This window comes from Bombus vancouverensis, chromosome 11 (genome assembly GCF_051014615.1).
Source record: "Bombus vancouverensis nearcticus chromosome 11, iyBomVanc1_principal, whole genome shotgun sequence".
NCBI classification, from domain to species: domain Eukaryota; kingdom Metazoa; phylum Arthropoda; class Insecta; order Hymenoptera; family Apidae; genus Bombus; species Bombus vancouverensis.
Window position 1 is genome coordinate 7,203,280 of NC_134921.1, and position 12,321 is coordinate 7,215,600.

General features: G+C 39.0%; 1 protein-coding gene across 13 annotated transcripts in view; it reads left to right on the forward strand.

Moving 5' to 3' along the window:
• Window positions 1–12,321, forward strand: part of by (focal adhesion protein tensin) — a 180,557-nt gene that overhangs the window by 109,245 nt on the left and 58,991 nt on the right. Inside the window, exon 1 of one of the 13 annotated variants that reach the window (XM_033326989.2) lies at window positions 4,123–4,490. The exons of the other annotated variants lie outside the window; for them this stretch is intronic. Within the exon in view, the coding sequence (XP_033182880.1) occupies window positions 4,428–4,490 (63 nt within the window). The 5' untranslated portion in view covers window positions 4,123–4,427. Of the gene's footprint in view, window positions 1–4,122; window positions 4,491–12,321 lie in introns of those variants that run through there. 13 annotated transcript variants of the gene reach the window in all.

Consider the following 12,321-nt stretch of genomic DNA (forward strand, 5'->3'; position numbering starts at 1 on the left):
CACCGATCTGGCCAACGATTAATGTTTCGTTCCTCCGCTGAATTTCGCGCTGGTAGCGTGAAAAATGTTCCAGCGCCACCCTATCCGCTATTCGCGAATCTCCTCGAAATATAAACGAGCGACAAAGCATATTACTTTGAGGATCGTTTTGCATATGGATGGTCTAATTGGTCTCGAACAGTGACTTAAGATTGCTCGGTTATTCAGTATGGCTGTCTTTTAAAACTTGGCTCAGGCGTTTTGAAAACATATTGGTCATAACGCGTTACTTAGGGTGTATCGATGTCTCGGTAATTCTCTGATGGCCATTAAAGGTTTGTTTTTGCCGAGGGAGGAAGAACACTTTATTTTTTAGTGGCGGAATTTTCGGGCTCTCAAGATCTAAGTTTTTAAGTTTTAGAATTTCAAAATCTTCAAATTAACATTTTTCAATTTAGATCACCAAGTTCGTATATGTTCGAAGTTTTGATTCTTTGAGTGTTCATATCTTTGAAATATCGAACTTTTAGTTTCTCAAATCTTTGGAGATCAAAATTTTCACATCTTCGAAGTAGGAAATTTTTTAATTCTCAAATATTTCGACAACCAAATTTGGAAACCTTCCAACCTACAAATATCATGGAACATTAACACACAGAGCACTACCTTTCGAATATCATACATAATAGGACCGTATCATTACCTTTATCATTTCGCGCGCAATTCAAAACTGCACGGAACGAATGCAATCATCCCGGCGGGCGCGATGCGAATTTCGTTTCTCCCGCGTGACATCCATATGCATAAAAAAGATTTAAACATGTCGTAAAATATCATTCGGTCGTTTGGAGGTTTCGTTTCAATGGCAAAGGCTCACCTGGAAACCGGCTATCTTGGACGAACACGCGTCTCGGTATCTTCTAATTACGCCGGAGATTCGTGAAGTCGATAAAGAATTCAAATGGGTGGAGCGTAAAACGATTCTCCTTTTTTTCTGTCTGCCATATTTTTTCTCCCTTTCCTTTTCTGTAATCGACGTTGTTCGATACATTCATTCTTGCCACGCACTCTCGTTTATCGTATTTTGCCAACACGATAAACAGCGTGGGTGGCGAAACACGAGCACGGTGCGTGCGCTTTTTTTTCTTTTTCCTTTTTTTGGGGGGAGGGGGAACTTAACCAACGATTATTATTATTATTATGGACGCAGGTAAACCGGTGATCGAGTTCTATTCATACAATGCCCGCAGGAAATGGGTTGAAAGTGTCGAACTGTATTATTATCGTGGTATTTGGTTCCTGTTCTCCATTGTTGCGTGTGATTTTAACCCTTGCATGTCGGGGTGAAACGTTTATCGCGTAACTGCGACGAAGTGTGGTTAATTCGATAACGTTTCGACCAATGTTCGACTGTATTTACATACGAATATATAATTAAACTTCGGTATTGCAAGTGTTTGGTAAATGACTGACTGGGTATTACAGTAAATCGATAGATTTTAACGATCATTTATGCTAATGTTGTATGAAGTTCGTACATTAAGGGAATTAAAAATTTGCTCGGAAGGCAAATTTCCGAATATCTGAAATATCTGAAATATTTGAATATTAATAAATTTGGAAGTTCGAAAAGTTTGTAAAAATTTAGCGAATTAGATTTTCTTTTCCTTGCCGACTATTAAAATTATTTATTTATCGAAAGCAAAGAACATATAAATATCCAAAATGAGAAGTAACCGTTATGATATATAATAAATAAACGAATAAACGAAAAAAAACGAAACGAAAAAAATCATCATTTAGATTCCACATTTTTAGTGATTATATTTTAATCCAAACATTCATAGTCTATCTGCAATTATAATACGATAGAAATATTTGAAAACGATACTACAAGGATATCAACCTCTCCAATATCGATCACCGGGAGCAATCATGATTGATCGCCGATGATCGAAGATTAACAATGTAGAAACGAAGACTTGGCTGAATCACTTGGGTTGCCACAATGAAATACATTCATCTGTTCAACCGTCTCACAGAATTAAGGGGACCCATTTAATTAAATACGCGACATTAATTCTTCTTGAAAGATCGATCATCAGTTTGTTTCATTGATTACCAAGTATGACTATCAAAAAAGAAGAAGATGCTGCGTGAAGATACGTAAGGACCAGTTTTCGTGAATTAACGAAGGCGCCGTTGATCAATTGCCAGCAATCAGAACGCGATCGAGGATCAAGGTCGACGATGACACGACACCAAGATCGAGGGAAAGATCCAGCGGATCGAGACAAATGATCTGTGGCCAGACGAACCGGTTTCGAAACGATAAAAGTGACAAAGATGGTAGGTATTGAATTCGTATCGATAATCGAGGCCTCTGCAAGAAGAAATAATCATTGAAAATCCTAGCTTTGCTTTATCACCGCTCGTTCCTCGTGATCATCTCTTTTTCCTGTCTTTTTATATTTGAATACTGTTGCGACACACGACGCAGGAGGAGCGATTCGAGATATTTTACGTTTTTGTTCCGTATCGATAATTCACAGCACTTTCATCGTCGTAAATATTATCCTCTTCGACGATGCCATGTATGATAACGTTGGTTGGTTTAGCCAATGCTAATTAAAGTACACAGGGTTATGCAACTACAGGAATAAAACGAACATCCACAAGACGAAATGTTTCAATTTTTACATACATAATAAACACGGTATAAATATAACTAAAATAGTAGGACATATAAAAAAAATTATCTCACCTAGTAAGTATTATAGCGAATAGTAGACTTTGAATGTTTTACGTATTTCTTTATATTGCGTATTTTATGCACTTTTTGTATCTTCAAGTTGCTCAATCTAAATTTAGTAATTTTATTATTTAAGTAGGAAATACACAAATAACCCGAATATATATTCATCGTAGATCTAATGTATCAATTACAAATTTACCATGTAATGTGAATTATGATGTTTACTGTAGGTTCATTTTCCAGGAATTTCCTCAATTGTACATGAAAGAAACAGGGTTTTTAAGCTTTATTAGAATCCAGTTAGTAATTTCGTGTTTTCGGTCTCTATCTTAAACGTTAATTGTCAACTTTGATACTAAAATATGAGTTTGTGGGCTCCGGAAAACAAACACATTCTTTAAACTACCATCTATACTTTCTGCAGAGGAACAGATCCGCTATAATTGTACGAGTAAATATAACAAATTGCGAAAGAATCTGAACAAGTCATGAGTATTTATCACCACGGGCTTTCCTCTATAAAACGGGATATAAACTGTGTTCTGTTGGAAGTTTCGATAAACACGTTTCGAGATAGTCGTTTCCTGTAGAAAATTTTCAAGGTATCCCACATGCGAATTGAAAGAAAGATTGAAGAATATCGAAAATCAAATGGAGCTCGAATATCCAAGTTCTCAAGATTGCTATTCGAAAGACGGACGAAGGATAGTCACGGAAAATCCAACTTGGAATAGCCAAAATATTCAATCTCCGAAAGAGATCGTAGAAACCAATCGTCCCAACTTCGAATCAAACTTCGAATGCTTTTAAAGTATCCTTCCATGGATCACGATGGAGAAACGAAAAGGAGGAATCTTTCGACGGATGATCCAAAATTTCGTTTTAGGGTACCGTTTCCATACATTCTGGTCTATTTATATTTCAAAACTGTTAACTTTACGTTTGGAAAATCATCAGATCGAAAGTTACACTTTTGCAAAATAACTTTTTACAAAGATTTATAATAATCCTAGTCCTACGATGAATAATTTTACGGTGAGTAAAATCAGTCGTCGGAAGACATAGAAATAGATAAAAAATTGAAACAGCGTGCGCAGAAATTGTTTGATGGTCGTCGATTCAGTTATCAACGGGTTGGCTACGAATGCGGCGAGGAAGGACGAGTCTAGTTGAGGAAGAAAGACCAGGGAGAAAGAAGTGGAGAACAAGAAGAAACTAAGCGTGGTCTTGGGGCGCCTTCGCCGGGGCACCGCGCAAGCGCATTCCGTATACCTAAACCTATACGTTCCGTGCGTGATCCGAAAGACACGAGCTCCATTCGAGTTCCGTCGGCTTTTGCCATCGAACGTGCCGCGTCCTTTCTCCGTTTCATCGTTCAGTGTCGTCATTCCCCCGCCTCCCCCCCCCCCATTCCTCGTTATCACTTCAAAACGATACATTAAAAGAGACAAGAGAATTAGTTAAATTCATCGTTTAGTCTGAATGGAATGGAATAAAATGACTGTCGTACGAAATCGTTGGCATAAGTATGCGCTTCCGGTTGAATGTTAAAGAAGCGATGATCCAATCGAGGGAACAGCGTGATCGAAAATGATGACCGTATTACGATCGTCGATCCTGGTGTCGGAGTGAGTTTCGAGTGCGCACGAAAATTGATCGTCAGTCAGTTCTTTCGTGGTTGACAGCTGTCAACATGCTGTCTACCGTTCAGTGTAACGGCGACGTGCATCAACGGAACTATCACGTCACGTACACGGTGAGTTTTTTCATAGCTGGATGAGAATTTCGCCGGTGAACCGGCTGGAAAAGTTGATCGAAGCGATGACGGGCGAATGATGGATAATTAACGACGGTTCGTCCGGCGAGCTATCCATGGAATGATGTAAGTGAAACGGATGTAACGTCGTTCTAAGAAATTCCTCTGTCGTGTAACACGCTTGAAATAGAGATTGCTTCAATAAACACACGATGCTACAAATATTCTCAACATCCTCGTCGAGTCTGGAATATCATCGTAAAAAAAGAGGAAATATCATCGTGACTCTTTTGTCGAGCAAGAATCATCGTTTCCAGCGGTTCATCGGCATTTAATTGTTCGTTACGTTTATCTTCGATTGTTATATTAATAGAATATAGAGACCGTACGTCGTCAAGCCTGCCTTTATGTACGTAGACTCCTAAAACTGTCTAGCGCTCATTTAAATACAAACTTCAATACGATCTTTCAAAACTTTATCCGCGTTACGTATGAATACGTAAACATTTATATCGACTCGCTCGTAAAACCATCAACATTATGAAACCGTAGATTACTTGTTGACGCATTAGGGCTTCGAGATGTCATGGCTCGAGAACGCATGGTGAATTACGATATAAGTATAACTAATAATAGCTATCTATCAAAATATTTAAATATCGAAACTCGATACGTTCCGCATTACATATTGTAATCTTTGTTTTATTACCATTCTAACAGCGATAATTTTTGCAATTCATCGGTATTTCAAACGTTATCTCCGGCATAAACTTGTCAAGAATGTACTGAAAATATACCGTGATCGTTCTGATATTTTCATAAAACGAACTTCCTCGCACGATTCGCGAATATGTATCGAATACGTATCACGACCTCCCGGCGCCTTACGTTATTTATCTATTCTCGGTTCAGCTTTATCGCGGCGAACGCGTTTACCCTGGCGCGGAATTTTCAGCCGCACACGGGTTTTCACACACGCGGGAAAAAGCCATGGAGAAACGTCTGTCACTGGGAGATTAGATACCATAAACGAGTGTTGCGGGACGTCTTTTGCTATCCGCTTTGCAAGCGGTCGAACGTGCTTTGTGTCTGAGGACGCGAGCGCATATTAAATTCCCCCGTGCCTCGAATCCCGAGAGTGCCGGTTTCGAAACTTCCTTCTTTCCCAAAGGGCGGCACGAAGATTCCGCGGAATGGCAAAAGGAAGAAGAAAGAAATATAGAAAAAAAATACGGTCACGATCCAAATGTCTTTACACGAAAAGGAAATTAGAAGTTTTAATCTGGTCTGTGTATTATCTCCTGTGTGCCACAAATTCCAAAGTTTCCCTTTGAAAACTCGGTGTTTGGACGCGATTCGTCCGAAGCCCCGTTCGCAATTTGTGCCAAAGGGTATCGCCAACTCTGATCCCGGTACAAACTTCCCCCTGAACTCGGACTTTTCTCCGACCTTCGCGTTGAATCGAAGAAACACGAGTTTCCGTTTGTAGCTCTGGAAAGTTGTATTCGGCTCTCTCAGGGTGGCCGATGCAGCTCTGTGACGTGCAAAACGAGTCGACTAACAATTAACCGGAGCAGGAACGTGTCGACGCAAGATAGTTACAAGTTCTCGAACAAATTAAGCGACCAGTGCTCTCCCGGCCGAGGCCGAGGCCGAGGCGAAACTCGCCGCGGAAACCGCATTACGGAAAGTAAATTATAACTTGTGCTGCTCGGTTAAATTGAATTACGAGAGACTGCCGGTGGTTCGAACTGTGTTTAAACATTCTACAATTTAGAATATAGCGTGCATTAGCGTGCATTAAGCTTAATCGAGGCATGCTGTTATACATATTTATATTCGTAGCTGTTGATCGAAGCGGAAAAAGAAGGATGGAACAAAGATAAAGTGGAAAGGACAGTGAGATCAGTCGTGCCACACCTCGATCGATTAATTCGTGCTCCGATTTATTGATACAGCGTTTCGCTAACTGGACACGATTAGGATTTATTTTACTACGGATTATTCGATTATTGCAGACAACCCTAACACGAAAGCTTGTAATACGTTGTATCGAGAACGAAATCTTACTACGTTACTGGAGTCAACATTTAATATTCCGCTGGAAAGTTAAAAAATTCTTTTAATTAACTATTTGAGAAATTCGTGAGATTATTAATAAACTGGTATAAATAATCTTTTCATAGAGCTTTGATTAAAAATATTAACAAAAGTAGAACGATATATAATAATGAGATTAAAAATTCAAAGAAAATTTTGAAAACTACCTCTCATCTTCATCGTTATCCAAAAACTTCCTGATAGTCTTTCGCTTGATATTCTTCGTGAATAAACTATGAAACAGAATTCAACCTAACATATTGTTCTCTTCTATTGATTTCACTCAAAGTTTCATAATATGCAAGTACTGCCATAATTTTCAGATCAAATATCCATTCGCAAATTAAATTTATGCAAATTTAATTTATACGTTTTGCATATATTTGTTCAGAAACAAAAATTCATTCCATGAGTCGATGTCAGGAATTATTGATGAAAGCAAAGATCGGCTGACGAAACAAAATCCCAGTCGATTTTCTCAGTCGAATGCCCTGGATGATTGATTTCGTAGGTCGTGATGGATCGCGCGTTTCTTGACGCGTCCGCATGAAACCGCCACGAGGGAAACGCGAGAATCAGGAAGCGTCGTTGTCGCCTGCTTTTGCAAAACGTAGACGAAGGCGAAGGAGTACCGGCATCGAGTGACTCTTTCGCGGAAGTACACATGTATCATGTGAGCGCTTGTAATCCGAGAGCAGGGCGTGCGAGCGCTCGAAGGACGGAATGCGGTGGAAACGATCGGTTCACACCCGCCTGGTTGGGGTAGATCGACGAGATAATACGAGTACGATGATTTTATCAACGGTATAATTGATTAGATAAACGGTATTTGCTTGCATACCGTCGCAATGCATCACAATAATATATATCGGCTTCTAAATAAAATAAGCAATATCGAGAAAGGAATATCATATATTTCATTTTCGTAAAAAATTTGTTATTGTGAAATCATATATGTATATAAACTGTGTATTGTTTAAAACAAACAATAAGAAATCGTTATTGTGAAAGATTTTATTGCATCAACCGAGCGAACAGAAGTAGACACGATCGCTTGATAGACTATCGCGTTATTGAAATTTATCTTTGAAACAATAGTTAAAAGAAGAAATTTACAGATACGAGTAACGTGTATTCTATTTAATCAGCGTATAAAAAGTCACGAACCGATCGTTACGTCTACTTTGATATTATTTGTGTAAAGATTGTCTTGTCGTTGAATGAAAGATAAAACGAAGATGAATGAAAGAATCTGCTCTGTCTCCGTCGGTAAAACGTAAGGAGCATGTGCCCCCTTTATTTGTATTCACTCTGAAACGTACTGGTACAAACATTTGGTCAACGTGTCTCATCAGTGACACTCGAGAGTCGACTGTCCGCTGTATAGATACACAGATGAGCCTATAGATGTAAATTTTTAATATACATACGTACAGTGGACGTAGCGAAAGCGTGTAGGAGAGGCAGACGAGCGGTTGCTGAGGATCGTGGAGGCGTTTATTTACGGTTACGAACGACAAGTTGTCGCCTGGCTGCTAATTGATGGTCCGCGGTGAACGAAAAGGAAAACGGAGGCAGGTCGGCCGCGATTTGCCTCCGTTTGTTCGGCGAATCGTGTATGCGCCTAATGTCGTGGTCGATTACTACGGTACAACAGACGGAATCGAGGAGCACCGGCGGTGAAACCAGTTTAGCACGTGTATGGTCTTGTTCGCGAGGTACCAGTTCGTTGAGTCCTCAAGTTCATCGACTTGACGCGACGTATCTGGTTCCCAATGCATGCACGCGATACACGCAATTTTATTGCACCTATTTGCTTTCGAAACTTGATTCAATAACGTCGAGAACGTTCGATCCATCGGTTCCTCTCCGATCGCAAGTCGAATGGGTCGTTTTTCAAAGAAAGAAATTTATCAAGGTGCCTCGTTTACGTCGGCTCGCGAGAGCTTCTCTTTACCCATGGACAAGATACGAGACGTTACGATGCACGAGGAGCTTTTCATTGAAACTGCCAACTCACACGAGCTTTGTATATCAGGAAGTTGATAACGGTGTTATTCAAGAAGGAGGGAACGCTTCGTCGGCGTCGATTTTTCTTCGCCCTGTCGATCAGCGTTCCCTGTCTGCAAACAGTTTATCATTTGTTAGTCGTGAAATAGAAGCGTAACGCGTATTTCGATACAAAATATTCCGTAGTTACTTGTCCACGATGACTAAAATGTTTTGCTTGCTGTCGCTTAAACGCATACTCATATCGATATGGATTTATGAGATTCAACAGCGAGGATCAGCATTAGTTTGAATTATAGAAATATTTAAAAAATTTTTATTCGAAATTTTACGCATAATTACATCTATATTCCACGCTAACTATATACTACAAATATACTATTGCATATATTATAAGTCAAGATTAAAATATTTGTTTATCGCTGCTCGTAACAGATGGCAAACGAACGATGATAATTAAAAAAGAAGAAGAAAAGAAAGAGAGAGAAGTTCTAATACTCAAGGTTTATTAGGTGTTCTTCCAGTTGTAGCACGAAGTAGGCGAGCCATGTCATTTCAGCAGATTGTGACAAGCAGCAGTAAGCAATTTCTATGTTTCCGCGTATACCGCGAACATGTGTGTGAACACCAGATGCCATACTAATTCATACAATCTAATCCCGCATTTTTAATCGCTCCTTGCAGTATATTTCCATGCTCGACTGGCAACCACGTCGCGAACTTTCAGAGCAAACCGATATAGCAACCATTGTTGACACAATTGCTGCCTCGAATTTAATAAGTCATCGTCGAAACAACGTCATTACCATCGCCGACAAACTGTTTGATTTATCGTTATACTTTGAAAAGTTAATCCATTTGAGAGAGCTAGAAGTATTTTTGCTCGTTGACGTCAGTCTGTCATATAAATAGCATTTAAAAAGATTCATCGCTTCATGCGGACCTTGAACTTTGATAATAGTAATTGCAATCGTTATCGTAGAGACTTTTTATTAATTTTTTACTGTTTTCAGTCCAAGATGAAAATTATTTGAAACAAAAGCACGTGCATGTGATTCGATTAGTCGATACATCGTAAGTTGCGAACGTGAACTAAATTCAAACACTGGGTCGTCTGATCGAAGTCCATGCGAAGTAACAATCATCCGAAAAGAATTTCCACTGAGGTTAATAAAGAAACTTCTCCTTATTTTACGTTTTCTCTTCGTGATCGTACAAGATACAGCAGGTCGTACGTTACGAGGAAGAAAATTTCGATATTTGGCCAGAGTCCAAGAGTGGAGTCGGAACTGGCATCGCGAATGATTCGGTCACGGGCATCGAGTTGGTTACTTATGAACATTTCTCCGTTGCTCCTGACCAGGTTTCATGAGTAATCTAATCTGAAATCTTGGAAATCATTTATTCGAAAACTACGGATTGGTCTCCATTTTCAGCAGCTCTGGCTTCTCCAAGTTCTCGTCCAAAGTTTTACTCCGATATCGTTTTGCTCTCGTTGACAAGTACAATTTATGTTTATTTCTACATTAATAAAAATTAACAAAATGGAAAGCGAGGCTAGTTGGTAATTGAGAGGAATGTCTAGGATAGCGTTAGTTCAACGAAGATGTGTCAGACGGTTTAATAAAACGAGTAACGTATCGCACAAAGCAATCAACGAATCGAGTTTCTAAGCAATTTGGAGAAGTGAACCGAAATTCTTGGCACATTTATTCCATTATAAGATGGTCACTACTGTAAACAATTTCTGTCTACAAAAATATACATTTTCAGATTGGTTTCCAATACTACCAATATAACATTGACAGCCGTATTTCATTTCACTGCTAAAGATATTTCAAAATGTTTTATATCACATATATACGGTATATACATCAAAGTTTTCTATGGTCAGTATCAAAATACTTTCGCGTATCACTGTAGTTGCTTGGTATTTACGAATCCTGGTGTAAAGATCAAACTAACAACTTTTTCTCGCTTTTTCAAACGACTCTCGAAGTACGGACGAATAAAGTAATTTGTCACGCGTTCATAAATTTCTAAGACGATGATCGTGTCCACTGTGGAGATCGAGAAGAGGGTAGAACCGGCTGGTTCACGCGAGGGGTCATGGGTCAAAGATAAAGCGACGCTTCTTCAGATAAAATGCGTGCTTCCTCCGAGTTCTCTACGATCTCTATCGGGTATTATATTGCGCTTACGATGATCATAGGTTTACGTAAACTCGCGGAGGCCGCGCAACAAAGAAGGGGAAAGAGAACGAAGAAAAAAAGAAAAAGAGGTAAAGAATTCGCTTTCTTCTTCGGATGTTTGCATGTATAAATTGCGATGTACGCGAATGGATATTTATAACGATGAACGAGAAGGTTGTCACTTCCTGTGAGGTCATAGGAGAACTCGTCGCGAGCGGTCTTAGAAAGAAAAAGTGTTTACTCGTTCGCGTAAAAAGCAACAGTTGCGTAAGTATCGGTCATTAGGTGGACGAGAACATGTATGTATGAGTGTCGTATTCGTGGCAGAAGGCTTCCTGTCTCGAGTCAAGGATGCGGCCAATGTTGTACCTATTGTTTCCTTTATGCATTCGTTGCGAGTTTCGAATACCTTATCTTTAATAAAGCATGTGTCTATCACTGATGGATTACTTTTAAATTTTCCAATGTTCCAATATTCAGATTTGCAAATTTCCAAATGTTTTACATATTCCGATTTCCGAATTTTCAAATTCTCGGATATTCAGATTTTCAGACTTCCAAATATCGTAATTTTTTAATTTTTGTCCAGTCCAATTTTTATTAAACTAAAACTTCGCTGTGAAGAAAAGGAAAGTTTCGTAGAAATACCTGGCACCTTCAACTTTCAAAGGCTGGGATATTAGGTAATTATGGCTCGCAAGAATCTTTTCAAAGTAGGCGAAACGAGCAGGAATTTTACTTTGCTTGCAAACGGATACAAACTAGACAGTTTCGAATTAAATATCAAGAGATAGCGCACGAGAATTTCACACGATTCGATAATCTTCAAATATCTCGGAAGTCTATCGCCTACAATTTTCATCATACAATTTCGCAATAATTTATCCATTAATGCAACGCGACGTGACTTCGCCGATCGTCAATGTTATTTTGACTCTTTCATCATGGTACCGGTCACGACTGTGTCGAAGTGAGAGTTGATTCCTCCGCAGCTGTGCTCTCGTTGACTGTTCGACGTGATTCTCAATCGTAATGCGCGGTTTGTTGCGGGGCATAAGTCAATTAAGCCGGTATTAGCCAATCGGGTGTCTTTCCGCCGAAGCAGCTTGCCTTCTCGTTGATTATTTCGTTCGTTACGTTACACGAGATACAAACAGTATCACGTTTACTTATAACACATTCTTCTAATCGTATCTTCGATATTTCTAGTCGAAACTTTCCATATATTCAATAGAAAATGTCAATGACAAACAATCGTTTTCCATAAATAACTTTTTCTAATCATACGTGCATACAATCAATTACATTTATTATTGAAATGTCAATGCTTGCGTTAGCGTTGAAAGATTTTCTGTCAGTCTAGAAGGATTTTCTTAACCTAACTTACAATACAGAAATAAAAAATCTGAAGATGAGAATTTTGCCAAGTAACGAAATAGTTTTAGAGGTGAGTTTAATCACGTTATGATATTCTGTTAATAGATAGGTATGAATGAAATTTTGATGGATGAAATTACAGTTTGATTTAT